The following is a 17,411-nucleotide window of genomic DNA, read 5'->3' as shown; positions in this document are numbered from 1 at the left end:
GGGAGCACTTCTCCTGGTGCCAGTGCTTCTTGGGTACTGGCGATGCAGATGCCCCATGTGTCGATGAGGACCAATGCTTATGCTTCTTGGGCTTGCAGCAATGCTCAGCATCGCAGTTCTTTGGTCCCAACAAGGACAAAGTCGAACCTGTATGTGCCCTCGGTTTCGAGTCCGATGCTGACCGGTACCTACTTTCAGCGCCCAAGACCTCCTCGATGCCGGTGCACTCCCAGTGGTAGTCGAGGTCGATACTTCTGGTGCCTATGTTGATGGATCGGCCTTCGAGTAGCCAAAAGTCTCTCCTGCTACCCTCTGTGTCATCAACTGCATTTGAAAAACAGAGAGAACAAGAGTTGGGCTCATGGTCAGGTCCAAGGCACCCGATGCACCATGAGTGTGGGTCTGTCACGGAAATCACCCGATTACACTGGGCACACCTTTTGAAGCCACAGGGGGTTTTCTTGGACACTGAGAAAAGAATCGTGGCCAAATTAAACTCAATTGTGAACTGTAAAATAGGGGCAGCATTCAAACTGAGGTCAGTGCTTTGACCTAAATAGGCCTAGCAACTCGCAAAAGAAAAAGGAAACCTGAAGAGTCAAAAACACTACAAAAAGTAAAGGGTAACAGAATAAAATAAAGAGGAAGGAATAATAATCATGAAAGAGCTAAAAATACCTGCTTGAGAAGGCACTGAGAATCAGAGAAAAAAAAACACAATGAGAGGAGAACACGAAGCGTCCTCCCTGTTCCATGGAAAAACGAAGACTGAGGTACATGCTCTCGCTCCTCAGGCAGGAAGGCACCAATGCATGTGCAGTGGGACGCTGCTACAAAATTCTACATTAATCTTGCTAGTCTGCATCTGCACCGGGCTCCGTTGGATGATGTCACCCAGATGTGAGACTACAACTGGCCTGCTTGTCCTCGGAGAAATAAATTTTATATATAAAGAATATTTGTGTGGCCACATGACTTTCTTTCCCGATTCAGTTATCCTTTGAGAAGAACATGAAGAAACACAGACATAAAAGTGACTGATGCTTTCATTTCTTGTATGTTTCATTTGATTCATAAAGAAAGAAAAATGACTGGTGCTAGTTCTCTGTCTTAGGCATTGGACCCTGAGGTTGCTGGATGAGTATGGTAGTGGTGGAAAGGGGTAGAGAGAAGAGAACAGTTGCAGACATATGAAATTTCTCCAATACACGTCCTAACAGGAGTCCAAGCCTAAAGCCACAGAACACATTCTGAATATGTGTCTGTGAGTCCACTGGTCCAATGAAATGTATCAGAATCTCGAGGAATTTGTTTTTCTTCAAATCCAATGCAACACAAGAATTTTCCATCTCATTAGCCATGGAACGGAGACATCTGTGTTTGGAGGAAATTTAAGCTAGGATATCACCTGATTATATTATGCTAGGCAGAACTACCCTCTATATATTAGTGCAGTGTGGGTGCTCGAATAAAGTCTCCAAGTAAAATGTATGATGTTAGCTGTGCATTAATGAGTACATGAAATGTCTAGTCCCCTACACCTTAGCAGCATGATAAATGTTTGCTTCAGGAGACAGTCAGTGATTCAAACATTTGATTAGTAGTTCATAGGGATATATGCCTGAAAATGCATTTAACTTATTATTCAAATTATTCTCTGCTATCCATGAAGACAGAAAATAAGCAGGTTAACATTGGTTTCATATACTAAGCTGACCAATCCTGTGAGGCACCAACATCTGAAGCAAGATGATCCTGCGTCAATCAGAGAGGGAAATGGGCCAACTCTATGGACCACACAGAGAGCAGAACACAAGCAATCTGTGCTTTCAGATAGAGTTGGGAAAATCAGGGCTTATGCAATAAAAACATCAGGGATACTGAAGTCATTAGAAGTAAAAATGCTCAATATAAACATATTAGTGGGAAATACCTAATTGGAATTATGCAGAAGTTCAAGCTTTCCTGTTAGAAGCACAAGACAGAAAAGTTATTTTGCCTTTTTTTTAGGTTATTCTTTGGTCATAATGTTCTTCAGCAAATTATCACATTAAATGTGAACTAAACATCATTCCAGACCTACTAAATAAGATACCCTCTGATTGGACAGGATTTAATTTAAGCTTGTAAAGATGAAACCAACCAGGCCTCCAAATAGATATTAAGATAAAGGGTCAAAGTTCATGGATTTGATATACCACTTTTTTGTGGGTACAACCAAAGCAGTTTACATATATTATATTCAGGTACTTTTTCTGTCCCTAATGGGCTCACAATCTATGTTTTTGTACTTGGGACAATGGAGGGTTGGGCGACTTGCCCAGGGTCACAAGGAGCTGCAGTGGGAATTGAACCCAGTTCCAGAGACAGTACCTGAATATAAACTGCTTTGGTTGTACCCACATCTTAAGTAGAGAGAGAGGTGTGGTAGCCGTGTTAGTCCACTCTTAAAGGTTATCAATAGAAATCAAACAAAATAAAACATGGAAAAGAAAATAAGATGATACCTTTTTTATTGGACATAACTTAATACATTTCTTGATTAGCTTTCGAAGGTTGCTTATTTCCAATCTGACGAAGAAGGGCAACCTTCGAAAGCTAATCAAGAAATGTATTAAGTTATGTCCAATAAAAAAGGCATCATCTTATTTTCTTTTCCATGTTTTATTTTGTTTGATTTCTGTTGTACCCACAGAAAGACAGTATATCAAATCCATGACCCCTTTATTCCTTTACCATTCCCGAGGTTCTCAGCCATTAGGCTACTACTCCACTCCTATCTAGATGTTCTGCATTCTGAATATTATCTGTGAATCCAAACTTCTCTACAACTAAAATCACTGGGCCCAAAAATGTGTTAGGAGAAGTATAGAAGTAATCCGGAGCATAGAGAAAAGAATGAGGAGTAGGCCTCAGTCCAAGAACTTGCTGTGGTCTGATTGTCAAAAAGAAGAAAAGCAACCTAGGAATGTTTCTTTTTTAATGGATGAAGCATAATAACGGCCACCTTTAAAATCGAGGCAAAAGATTTCTGACAGGGAACCATTCACTATATTAGTAATAAATGACAAACACATCGTTGGCTATTTTTTTGCATAATGGTTCATCTATTAAATGAATAACAGCACAGATCTTAGTCAACCATGAAAGTGAAAAAAAATTGTATGCCCTCATATCCATAGGCAGTGATAGCAATTCTACTACTACTATTTAGTATTTCTATAGCGCTACAAGGCTTACGCAGCGCTGCACAAACATAGAAGAAAGACAGTCTCTGCTCAAAGAGCTTACAATCTAATAGACAAAAAATAAAGTAAGCAAATCAAATCAATTGATGTGTACAGGAAAGGTCTATGAAGCTGCCAAATTCCAGACCATTTCTCTAGTTTCACTAAGTCCTTCCTCATGTTATCCACACCATCAGGAGTGTCTACCATATTGATGATTTTGGTATCATCTGCAAAGAGGCAAACCTTACCAGACAGCCCTTCAGCAATATCTTTTCAAAAATGTTAACAGGAACCAAACCTTGTACATACTACTGGTAACATCCTGTTCCTCAGGGCTCTTTCTTTAGGCACCAAGAAGATGCCTATTTGGAGCCTATTCTATAAAGGAAAGTAGGCAGCTACTTTCTTTTATAGAATACTAGTGTAACAGGGAAAAGATGTACATATGTTTTATGCACGACCAATTACACCAGCCAGAGAGTAGCTGTAAATGATCATGCCTAGATTGCTAAAAAGCATGTGTAATTTATAGCATCCTGCCCACACGCCACTCATGTATATGCCTACCTTCAAACTGGTATTGCGTCTCATAAAGATGGCGGTTTTTTGGCCGATATTTGAAAATAAGTTACAGTGACTGCTTTTCGATTATTCCGGATGCAGGTCCTATTGACTGAAATGCCTTTGTCTGCTAAGGGGGTCGGGTGAGTCTCCTTTTGCAAGTTGGCCAGCATTATGTGCTAGTTGCACATCTAAGCTAAGTAGATGCTCCTTTCTTCTTTTTCTCAAAGTGTGTTTGAAGGGTTACACAGAAGTTTTATACATCTAGAAAATATAACACGAGGCAAGTGATTGATGACATGGTAGAGCTTGGATCTAGAATAGCTGTGTGCTATAGGAGATCCAATAGCTCACTTTTATGAAAAGGCATCTGATGCCTCTATGTTTCTATATAAAACTAAGTAAAAAGTAAGTTAAGATTTATGTCTAAAAATGTTATGAGTTGATAATGAGCATGTGTTGTTTTGCCTATTAGATGTCTGTTGCCACATTGCTTCTGCTCCTATATTTTTTTGCAACTTCAAACTAGTGCCATTGCATTTTAGATGCCAGTTTACAGAATAGTGTGTAGCTGGAACTTTGGCATTTATGCATATATGTGCACAAATCTGTGCATATATGCCGGTGTTCTGGTCATTTACATGTGTTCTTAGTGCCTAACTGTTGACATTGTCTTTATTGGGTCCAATTCACAAAAGAAAGGTTTAAACGCCATTAGCAGCTTTTCATTGTCTAGGTCATACACACTGCAAAAAAGATTCAAAGAACTCCCTGGACAGCTACATAACTAATAGATTAGGGGTGTGCAGGGCACAACATTTTGTTATGCTTAGCTTCCCATGTCATTTTCAGGATTTTTCTTTTGGTTCTGTTTTTTTTTTAATGTTCGTTTTGGGGGCAATGCCATTAGTACTGTGCATTTGAGCTAAAAACAACATGCACATCCCTACACTGTAAATCTAAAATGGAAAACAAAGTATGTTTCTCTCTTCTCTTGTTAAATAGGCTCATGCAAAGACAGTGAATGTCAAAAGAATAAATTAGTTACTGTTGTAATTAGGGATGGGCAGCCAAAAACGTTTTGTGTTATGTTCCATGTCATTTAAGGAAATGTTCGTTTTGTTCCTCCCTCCCCACGAACAAACAACACAGGCATCTTCCCCACAGCTTGCTCCTTACCAACAGCCCACACTCCTCATAGGACCTCCAGGCCTACCTAAATTTCTGGTGGTCTAGAGTGATGACTAAGGTTAAAAGTCACAGCTGCCATACTGAATGTGGCCATGGCAGGAGTGAATGGACATTACCCCTACCCCAATGGACATCTGCTAGATCACTAGGGATTTAGGTAGGACTGGTGGTCCTATGGAAAAGGGGCCATGGGTTCACAGGGAGAGGGACCGGAGGGTAGGGTCTGTCATTTCTCAATCCTGTCATTGGAAAACAAAAGACTTCCCGTTTCATTTGCCAAAGACAGGAAATCACTGCCAATCCCTAGTTCTAATATCTTCAGATTTTATGAACATTTAGTAGTATTCTGACCATTGCGAACTTTACATACCATTAAAGGAGTAACTTCCCAAAAAGGATTCACCATCAGTGCTCTGTAGTAAACCTCACAGGAATCATTTGCCCAAGCAAAGTGCCAAGATAGACAGATTCTGACCATTTCCCAAAAGGATGGATTTTCTGAGTTGCAATTCTTGGCAAAACCCTAGGTAAATAAGAAGAAACATCAATATTGTATACAATATACAGTTAACATTTTGAATTTTATAGATGGAGAAAATATCTCATAAAAGCCTGTCACAGATGAATTAATGTTAGTCCAGTAAGAAATTATCAACTTGATTTATAACACTTTAGTGTTTGATATCAGTGGATTAACAGAAACAATTTGTTTTTGTCTGCTAATTTCTTTTCCTTAAGTCCTGCTAGACCAATCCAGATGAATGGGTTATGCTCTAACCAGCAACTGAAAGCACAAAACACTGATATTTCAATGATGTCATCACTTGTATAAGGAGTGCTGCAGCCCTGGAATAAGCCAATATATTATTGCCAAAGCAGATCTGAAACACTCAAAGACTAATATAGTTTAACCTTCAGGATCCAGACAATAGAACACTACCACCGTTCAAACCCATGTAACAATCAGATGGATCTACACCATAGTCCAACATGCTACATCAGTAACATGCAATCACAGCATGCAGCAATACTAGCCATTCAAGCAGACCCATGACATATTGACCAGCCTGCATCACCCAGCATGAAGATATTATCCTGTCTCCACAATCAGAAATTGCCTTGAAAAACAACCGTCCTCATGGAACTAAAGTAAGTATCCAGTCTCATGCATATATAACAGGCAATTCATTTTTGTGGGAACAGCACAATGCATGAGCACGAGTATGCATTTGTCCTCCTAAGCACCAGCAAGATCAACCATTCGTTCCAAAAAACATTGATCCACCACATGGAACAACCTGGAATAACTACCTAGCTCAAACTCATGCCTCAAGTATATAATAGAACCATTACATTGAGCCACCCCAATGTTCTTACCATCATAAAGCATTAAACCGCATCCAGCAGCATGGATGACCAACATGGATCAACCTCACATAGCCAACATTGCCATTCAAGCACAGAAGCAAACAAATGGATCCACCTCATAGAGGGGCAACCTGGACTGAATCTGATGCCTGCTTATGGATTCAGTGCATGGAGCAAGTTTATGAATCCAGTCCAGGTACCCAAACCAGGACCCTAAAACATGAAGGCAACAGAAGCCACAACAAAGATTCACCCACTGCTTTCACAAGGGCAGAGGCAGGGGAAAAACTCTCTTCTCTGAACTTGCACTATGAAAATCTGAGAGGATCTCAGGGTTTCCAGACAAATCCTTGAGGAATGTACTGCCCTTATCTTCTAAGGCAGGTCCTGGACTGATCTTGCATGACATAAGAAAAGGAAACTATAGCAGGTAAGACCAAATTTCACCTTCCTGATCTTCATGTTAGACAAGTCCAGATGAGGTGGACATAACAAAACTCCAAGAGCCCAGTGGAAGAAGACAAGGCCTCAAATGCAACCAATCACCAAAGTGGAAAACTGTAGCTATAAACATTCACATTCTGATGGGAGCCCCACGATCAGAAAAGGGACAGGGAGCACCTTGCCTAAGGCTCTGGGCCCATCAACCTGAGTGATCCTGAGAAGATGCTTGCTCCAACAACGGTGCAGCCTAAGGAAGCCAAGCCCTAAGAATGCAAACAGGCCAATCCAACATCAGGTCACCCAGCCCAATATACATCACTACCTGACCACTGCTAAGTGGCAGTACTCAACAAACCAGAAGCAATGAGGGAGGCTGAGAATATGTGGTCACTAGACCCCTACCCCCCAAAAGCAAGCAACCAGACTAAGCACCCCTACTAGGGGAACCACATTAGCTAAGCCCCGCTGCTATGAGATTGGACTCCGACCATTGAGACTTGCCAGAATGAGCAATCGACCCTATCACAGCAACCAAATGTGGGCTGACAGTTTCCAACCTACAGACAGATGGTGACCTAGGTCACTCCACCAAGCAGGGAAAAGAACAGAGGTGGGCCAGAGAAGGAAGGAAACATGACTGACCTCTTAAGCACTCACCACCAAGGAATTGAGATATACGGAGAAGGACTTAAGGTCTCTTCTGCCAACACCATGAAACTGGAAGAACCACCCAACATGGCCAGTCTTTGGCCTTTGTGAAGCCAACATCAATACCAATACCAATATAATACTTACAGCCCTCATTTACGTTGTTAAGTTCAATGCAGATAACAAGTCTAAGATAACCTAGTCACATCTAAGGAAAATACAAAGTATAACTATTATTTAACATATTTAAAATTTACATCACAACAAATACTTTTGAAACAGCCAAGTTTTAAGACATTTCTGAAATTGTAAGCAAACCTCAGATAATCTAATATCCATTGATAACTCATTCCACATCTTTGCAGCAATAAAAGGAAAAGTGGATTCAAAAATTTGTTTATATTTAGCCTCTTTTCCAACCAAAAAGTATCAGCCTCTTTCTTAACTGTAATCACCTTACGAAAAGATGGCAAACAAGCGCAAACGTATAAATCCCAATAAATAAATAAATATATTGTGGGACTTGACAACATAAGATTTTAAAAAACCATAGTACATACTTAAAAGGTTCATGAATCTGGAGTTGCGCATGCAAATCAGGTCATATTCTGATCTGCATGTTCAACTAAATTATCTTAACAATCCAATCAGCACTAATAAATGCCCCTAATTGGCATTAATTAGAATACACATACAGAACTTGCTAAGTGTATTCTGTAAAGTTCTGTAAGTAAATTCTAGGACACAGAACTGAAAATGGGGCATGGCCATGGGCGTTTCTAAAATCTATGTGCACTGATATAGAATGATTTTGTAATTTCTCATCTTGATTATACTACTTTTGGAATAGGGGGGTTCCGAGCCCCCCTCCCCCCGGAGTCGCTGCCGCCTCCCCTCCACCCGACCCAAGCAGCACTGTAAACTTACATCAGCACGCAGCAGCAGGCACATCAGCAAAGCTGCCGTAGGGGTGGGCTTCCTTCTCTGCCTGTGTCCCGCCCTCGTGTGACGTAACGTCTGCGAGGGCGGGACAAAGGCAGAGAAGGAAGCCCGACGGCAGCTTTGCTGATGTGCCTGCTGCTGCGTGCTGATGTAAGTTTACAGTGCTGCTCGGGCCGGGTGGAGGGGCGGCGGCAACTCCGGGGGAGGGGGAGCGGTTCCGACGTCTGCAGCATGCCAGTAGAGACTTCCCTCTCTGTCCCGCCCCCGTATTGAAGCGGGGGCGGGGCAGAGAGGGAAGTCTCTACTGCGCATTTGCGAGTGAGTACGGTCAATCGCCCTTTATATGTTTGATGGTTTATGCTGGGTTTCCATCTTTACAACTTTACCAACTACAGACACTGCAGAATGCTGCCACTTGTCTCCTTTGTAAAGCTCACAGGTCTGATTTTGTCATCTCTTTACTGGCTTCCAATCAAATTTTGGCCTTGGCTCAAAATCCTTTGTCTGATTCACAAAACTCTTCACTATCTTTCTTCCCTTATTATTCCTTATACACCTTCATGTTCTCTTTCATCATTTGATTCCCATCATCTGGTTCAACCATCACCAAAACAGGCTCACTACGAATCTACTCTGTGTAGAAGTGTATACTTCTGTCTTGCCTCTGGGACAGAAGTAACCTTCTGAAGGAGTAAATCTTTACTCCCCCCAGGCAGAATTCCAGGCAAGAAAAACTCTGGCTACTAAATAAGTATTAGACATAATAAATGTTTATTCAAATTGTCAAAGAAGCCGATCAGTAATTATTGAAATAGTAACAAATAAACTTCCAATACAGTATAATATCAAACATATAAAAGGCGAATGTCGTACTCACTCGCAAATGCGCAGTAGAGACTTCCCTCTCTGCCCCGCCCCTGCATCAATACGTGATGAGGGGGGCGGGACAGAGCAGGAAGTCTCCACTGCGCATGCCGCAGACTTACTCGCAACCGCTCCACCCTCCCCCTCCCCCCCGAGGTCACTGCTACCGCTCCCCCCACCCGGAGTCGCCGCCACCACTGTCCCTCCACCCAGCCCGAGCACTGTCTTTCTTATTGAACTTACATCGCACCACGCAGACGCAGCAGGCACATCAGCAAAGCTGCCGTTGGGACGGGCTTCCTTCTCTGCCTGTGTCCTGCCCTCGACGTCACACGAGGGAGGGACACAGGCAGAGAAGGAAGCCCGTCCCGATGGCAGCTTTGCTGATGTGCCTGCTGCGTCTGCGTCTGCGTGGTGCGATGTAAGTTCAATAACAGACCGTGCTCGGGCCGGGGAGGGGGGCGGAGCAGCGGTGACCTCGGGGGGGGGGGGGGCCTCGGAACCCCCCCATTCCAAAACTAGCCCGTTTACACGGGCTCAACGGCTAGTGTAGCAAATAAAAGTAGAGTTTTCCCTGGGAGCTGTCAAAATGTCCACCTCATAGCGGACACACTGAGGCTCCCCATCCTCCGTTCTGTTTCCTCTTAAATACTTTTTCTTCCTTTCTTCAGTATCTTAATTATAATTACCCTTCTTACCTAATGAATATGCATTTTTCCAGAATATTCTGTTTCCTGTTATGACGTCTCATGTTCCATCAAAGTCTATCATTTGAATTGATTTGCTCCTTTTCTGACCACTGACAGGTCAGAAGTGACCTAAGAAATGCATAAGTTAAAAGCTCAGACTTAAAATGTCTGAGCACTGCATTTTCTGTACTTTATGCTTAAAGCTGCATCTTTCTGTCTAAAGGCTCAAACTTAGAAAGCCTGACAGTTTCATCTTTCTGTACTTTGAGATCATGCTGACCCAGCAAGGAGCACTCTTCCCCCCTCCCCTGGCAGAGCCAGTGCCGCTACTTCTACGTCACCAAGGACACAAGAATGAATATACAGTGTGAAAGCGAAGAGTGTTAAGGGTTAAGATAATACTTTGATAAGGCCTAGGTGCTGGGGAAATCCATATAACGGAATGGCGTCTATAATTCTCTGTAAAAGAAAATTTGAACCTATTTTAAGATGCTGAGTTCTATAAACATTATTCTGTATTCTGTAAACATTCAGATAATGTGTTCCATTTAATGTAAACAATAATGTAAGACAGAATTTAGCTGATGTTACAATAAATTTGGCTGACATGGCAAGTTGTAGACTGGATGGGAGGGGGATTGATGCTCAATCGACTATATATAAGGCACTCCTGTGTTACATATAGTCAGAGGCTGAGATAACCAACAGAGACTAAGTCTTTGCAGCTGTGGTTTCACTCCCTCTCAATAACAAATGGCTATTTCTTGCCTTATTGCCTAATTCCCTACCTAATTACCTAATTTCTTCACCTAATTGCCTAATTCCTTCATCTAAATCCCTAATTACATACCTAATTACTTTGCCTAATTGTTTTATTGCCTAATTAGTTTAGTCTAATTGCTTTATCATCTTATTGCGTTGTTATTATCTGTACTGGAATAAAGACTATCCCTTTGGAAGGAAAATAGCTTCTGTCCTTTCTATCACTCCTTACTTGGGGGTGGTTGGTCCATCATATCTGGGGTGGGTGTGAGGAGGTAGAAAAACCTTATTTGCCCCATATTTCCAAATTGTATATTTCTTATGGTAAGTAGATATATCAGAGAAATAATTCCCACATAATCACGGCCCTCACTGATACTAGGCTGTCAGAGGAGGCCCTAACAGACTCCACTATAAACACATGATATTCCCTTATTATATTGGCAGTTAGGGTCTCTCAAGCACATAAGCATTTGATAAGGGTTTACCTATGTCCTTGGTAAGCACAGTCATCACACTGGCCCCTCCACCCTAACATAGTAACATAGTAGTTGACGGCAGAAAAAGACCTGCACGGTCCATCCAGTCTGCCCAACAAGATAACTCATATGTGCTACTTTTTGTGTATACCCTACTTTGATTTGTACCTGTGCTCTTTAGGGCACAGACCGTATAAGTCTGCCCAGCTCTATCCTCGCCTCCCAACCACCAGCCCCACCTCCCAACCTCCGGCTCTGGCACAGACTGTATAAGTCTTCCCAGCACTATCCCCACCTCCCTACCACCAGCCTCGCCTCTCGATCTTGACTAAGCTCCTGAGGATCCATTCCTTCGGCACAGGATTCCTTTATGCTTATCCCACGCATGTTTGAATTCCGTTACCATTTTCATTTCCACCACTATAGTTTTACCCCCACCCTCTTACTTCTCCTTCTGATTATCTGGGATACAGAAGGCATCCTTAGTCATAGGAATCTCTGGCTTAGTTGCTGACCAGCAACTTATCACAAGTTAGCACAGGTCAAAATGTCAAACCACAAATTTCTACAGCCTTAGAAAGGTATTTTTCAGAAAAAGCACATTTATAATTCTCTTGCACCTCTTAAGTCTGCTCCCAGCTCAAGAGGAGCAAACTAGCAATATTAGAAATATGTATGCTTTGCACCTTTTCATGGCCTTTATGATATACAGAAGGCAGGGGTGGCATATGGAAGCAGGTCAATTCCAGTGGTCACCCCCAGCTAAAGACAAGATGTGACAGTAATAAAGAAAACAATGAAAACAACTATCTTAGCAAATCACTTCTTACCAACACAGCAGGAAGTGAGACTAAAAAAAAAACTCAACAGAAGATGAGACTGCCATTGAAATGTAGCTGGAAAGCGATGACCACAAATGCTCACAGTCTAAGCAACAAGGTTCATGATCTGCAAGCCCTGATGTTAGAGGCAGAAGATATTGCTGCTATCATGGAGACATAGTTCAATGATTCCTATGAATGGGATTCAAACATATCAGGCTACAATCTATTTAGGAAGGATAGAGTTGATCGTAAAGGTGGAGTAGCTCTGTATGTAAGAAATGATATCACAGCGACTGAAATACCAGGGGCATGGGAAAAGGAAGAAGAGATATGGATCACCTTGAAAAGAAATTATGGAATCTCTGTTCACATGGGTGTTGTCTAAAAACCTCAAACAATCGGAGGAATTAGATAAAGGTCTGGTTATAGATATCCAAAAGTTGGGAAAGAAAAAGAGGTGCTGTTGTTGGGAGATTTCAACCTGCTGGATGTGGATTGGAAAGTTCCATCTGCAGAATCGGAAAGACGTAGAGAGATAGCGGATGCCTTACAAAGTGCTCTGCTCAAACAAATGGTGCCAGAACCCACGAAGGGAGGAGCGATGCTTGATCTGGTGCTCACAAATGGGGAAAGTGTTTCTAATGTCCGAGTGGGTGCCCATCTGGGCAGCAGTAATCATCAAACAGTTTGGTTTGATATAACAGCTAACGTGGAGGGCAGCCACTCAAAACTCAAAGTCCTGGATTTCAAACATGCTGACTTTAGCAAAATGAGGGAATATCCGAAGAAAGAGCTGATGGGCTTGGAGGACATACGAGAAGTGGAAAGGCAGCGGTCCAGGCTGAAAGGTGTTATAAATATAGCTAACCTTTATGTAAGGAGAGTAAATAAAAGCAAGAGGAAAAGGAAACCGATATGGTTCTTCAAGCAAGTGACTGAGAAAATAAACGCTAAAGAGTTGGTGCACATGAAATATAGAAAAACTCAAGAAGAAGAACACAGAGAGGAATATCGGATGAAACTGAAAGAAGCCGAGAGACAGATATGTCTAGCGAAAGTGCAAATGGAAGAACAAATGGCTAGAAATGTAAGGAGGGGCGACAAGAATTTTTTCAGGTATATTAGTGAAAGGAGGAAGACTAAAAATGGAATTGTGATGCCGTGAACTGCTATGATAAGAACATAAGAATATATGAGTAGCCATAATGGGTCAGACCAATGGTCCATCTAGCCCAGTATCCTGTTTTCCAAACAGTGGCAAGCAGGTCACAAGTACCTGGTGAGGAAAAAGCAAACGTGCTAAATAAATACTTCTGTTCTGTGTTCACGGAAGAAAATCCTGAAGCAGGACCACAATTGACTGACAAAGGTACATATGAGAATGAAGTGGATATAGCACCATTCATGGAAGAAACTGTTTATGAACAACTTAAAAAATTGAAGGTGGACAAAGCCATGGGACCGGACAGGATCCATCCAAGGACATTAACGGAGTTCAGAGACGTTCTGGCAGGTCCTCTTAAAGATTTGTTTAATAAATCCTTGGAAACAGGGAGGTTCCTTGGGATTGGAGAAAAGCAGATATGGTCCCTCTTCACAAAAGTGTTGACAGAGAAGAAGCTGGAAACTACAGGCCAGTAAGCCTGACTTCTGTTATTGAAAAAGTAATGGAAGCGATGCTGAAGGAAAGGATAGTGAATTTCCTAGAAACCAATAGGTTACAAGATCCGAAAGAACATGGTTTTACCAAAGGTAAATCGTGCCAAATGAATCTGACTGAATTCTTTGACTGAGTGACCAGAGAATTGGATTGAGGACGTGTGCTAGATGTAATCTACTTAGATTTCAGCAAAGCCTTTGATATGGTTCCTCATAGGAGACTCTTGAATAAACTTGACAGACTAGAGTTAGGACCCAAAGTGGTGAACTGAATTAGGAACTGGTTGACAGATGCCAAAGGGTGGTGGTTAATGGAATTCACTAGCAGACGATACCAAGATTTGTAACAGAGTGGACATTCCGGAGGGAGTGGAAAACATGAAAAAGGATCTGCAGACGTTGGAAGAATGGTCCAATGTTTGCCAATTAAATTCAATGCAAAGAAGTGCAAAGTGATGCATTTAGGGAGTAGAAATCCAAGAGAGACACATGTGCTAGGCGGTGAGAGGCTAATATGCACAGACAGGGAGAGGGATCTTCGGATGATAGAAGTGAATGGGCTTTGTCAGCATTGCCACACTGGGAATCACTAGTGTGGTTTGGTAAAAGAGGCCCTTAGTGAGTAATTCACTTAGTTCTGCAACATTTAACTTAGATTTTCATATTCTATTTGTAGGAATTTCGAAACTACTTTTTGGTATTCTCTATTATAGAATCAATTGCGTCAGATAATGGTATTGTATTTCTTATCTTATCAATCTTCTCTTCTAGCTCCTGAACTGATAGTTGGTAATTATCTACAGGTAAAGTTATTTCGGAAGTACTGACTAAATGATTAACAATTTAAAATAGCATCTTCTGATCCAGTCCCTTTGTTCCAACCAAGTTGAAGTAATATTTCTTTAGTTTCTTTCAGTAATCTTTTCGTACTTTCTAATTTGTTGTCTCCATTTAAATTTATTTTCATCAGAATTATCCTTTTACCAAGTTTGTTCTAAATTCCTACAATGCTGCTTCATAGCAAGAAGTGCCTTTTTAAACCAGGCCCTTATCAGCTGCCTGGTTCATGCAAAGGCATCATCACAATGATGAAGAGCTGCCAACAAACTAACAAGGAACACAAATTGACCATCATGTAGAATACTGCTTAGCACCGAACTGGCACTTATGCGCATGAATGTTACATTCACATGCATAAATGCTAGTATTCGATAAACTTAACGCACAAATGGCTCTTACAGTTAAATGCTAAGATTATAGAATGAAGTAGTTTATGTGCAAATAGAGACATATACCACATGATTTTGAAGAAGAGAAACACCTATGGTAAATACACACCGTTATATCAGGCAATCAAAAATGGGGGTTATATTAACACACAAATGGAGTGGAGGAACGGCCTAGTGGTTAGAGCACCAGTCCTGACATCCAGAGGTGGCTAGCTCAAATCCCACTGTTGCTCCTTGTGATCTTGGGCAAGTCTCTTAACCCTCCATTGTCTCAGGTACAAGCTTAGATTGTGAGCCCTCCAGGGACAGGGAAATATCCAGTGTACCCAAATGTAACTCACCTTGAGCTACTACTGAAAAAGGTGTGAGCAAAATCCAAATAAATAAACAAGATACATAAAGGTAGTCCATCAGCTTTGTGCTAATGTCCTCCACTTTGGAAGGCTCATTACTATGTACATGCTTTTTTTTTAGCATATACAGTGGGGGAAATAAGTATTTGATCCCTTGCTGATTTTGTAAGTTTGCCCACTGACAAAGACATGAGCAGCCCATAATTGAAGGGTAGGTTATTGGTAACAGTGAGAGATAGCACATCACAAATTAAATCCGGAAAATCACATTGTGGAAAGTATATGAATTTATTTGCATTCTGCAGAGGGAAATAAGTATTTGATCCCCCACCAACCAGTAAGAGATCTGGCCCCTACAGACCAGGTAGATGCTCCAAATCAACTCGTTACCTGCATGACAGACAGCTGTCGGCAATGGTCACCTGTATGAAAGACACCTGTCCACAGACTCAGTGAATCAGTCAGACTCTAACCTCTACAAAATGGCCAAGAGCAAGGAGCTGTCTAAGGATGTCAGGGACAAGATCATACACCTGCACAAGGCTGGAATGGGCTACAAAACCATCAGTAAGACGCTGGGCGAGAAGGAGACAACTGTTGGTGCCATAGTAAGAAAATGGAAGAAGTACAAAATGACTGTCAATCGACAAAGATCTGGGGCTCCACGCAAAATCTCACCTCGTGGGGTATCCTTGATCATGAGGAAGGTTAGAAATCAGCCTACAACTACAAGGGGGGAACTTGTCAATGATCTCAAGGCAGCTGGGACCACTGTCACCACGAAAACCATTGGTAACACATTACGACATAACGGATTGCAATCCTGCAGTGCCCGCAAGGTCCCCCTGCTCTGGAAGGCACATGTGACGGCCCGTCTGAAGTTTGCCAGTGAACACCTGGATGATGCCGAGAGTGATTGGGAGAAGGTGCTGTGGTCAGATGAGACAAAAATTGAGCTCTTTGGCATGAACTCAACTCGCCGTGTTTGGAGGAAGAGAAATGCTGCCTATGACCCAAAGAACACCGTCCCCACTGTCAAGCATGGAGGTGGAAATGTTATGTTTTGGGGGTGTTTCTCTGCTAAGGGCACAGGACTACTTCACCGCATCAATGGGAGAATGGATGGGGCCATGTACCGTACAATTCTGAGTGACAACCTCCTTCTCTCCGCCAGGGCCTTAAAAATGGGTCGTGGCTGGGTCTTCCAGCACGACAATGACCCAAAACATACAGCCAAGGCAACAAAGGAGTGGCTCAGGAAGAAGCACATTAGGGTCATGGAGTGGCCTAGCCAGTCACCAGACCTTAATCCCATTGAAAACTTATGGAGGGAGCTGAAGCTGCGAGTTGCCAAGCGACAGCCCAGAACTCTTAATGATTTAGAGATGATCTGCAAAGAGGAGTGGACCAAAATTCCTCCTGACATGTGTGCAAACCTCATCATCAACTACAGAAGACGTCTGACCGCTGTGCTTGCCAACAAGGGTTTTGCCACCAAGTATTAGGTCTTGTTTGCCAGAGGGATTAAATACTTATTTCCCTCTGCAGAATGCAAATAAATTCATATACTTTCCACAATGTGATTTTCCGGATTTAATTTGTGATGTGCTATCTCTCACTGTTACCAATAACCTACCCTTCAATTATGGGCTGCTCATGTCTTTGTCAGTGGGCAAACTTACAAAATCAGCAAGGGATCAAATACTTATTTCCCCCACTGTAGCTTGCTTGGTTTGATATTATTTTAAGTTTTGCACAGGCTAGTTTGTTTGTTACATAGTAACATAGTAGATGACGGCAGAAAAAGACCTGGATGGTCCATGCAGTCTGCCCAAGAAGATAAATTCATGTGCTACTTTTTTATTTGTACTGTCCTCTTCAGGGCACAGACCTTATAAGTCTGGCCAGCCCCTATCCCCGCCTCCCAACTACCAGTCCCGCCTCCCACCACCAGCTCTGGTACAGACCGTATAAGTCTGCCCAGCACTAGTCCCGCCTCCCAACCACCAGCCCCGGCACAGACCGTATAAGTCTGCCCAACACTAGCCCCGCCTCCCAACCACCAGCTCTGCCACCCATTCTAGGCTAAGCTCCTGAGGATCCCTTCCTTCTGCACAGGATTCCTTTATGTTTATCCCACGCATGTTTGAATTCCGTTACCGTTTTCA

General features: G+C 42.2%; 1 protein-coding gene across 1 annotated transcript in view; it reads right to left on the bottom strand.

Moving 5' to 3' along the window:
• LOC115476245 overlaps positions 1–17,411 on the bottom strand; it is an 85,707-nt gene that overhangs the window by 10,329 nt on the left and 57,967 nt on the right. The window contains exon 3 of the mRNA XM_030212517.1: positions 5,353–5,505. Coding sequence (XP_030068377.1) covers positions 5,353–5,505 — 153 coding nt within the window. The remainder of the gene's footprint in view (positions 1–5,352; positions 5,506–17,411) is intronic.

Source organism: Microcaecilia unicolor, chromosome 8 (genome assembly GCF_901765095.1).
Source record: "Microcaecilia unicolor chromosome 8, aMicUni1.1, whole genome shotgun sequence".
Classification (NCBI taxonomy): Eukaryota; Metazoa; Chordata; class Amphibia; order Gymnophiona; family Siphonopidae; genus Microcaecilia; species Microcaecilia unicolor.
The sequence above is the reverse complement of the archived record's forward strand: the minus strand, read 5'-3'. Positions and strand labels throughout refer to the sequence as shown.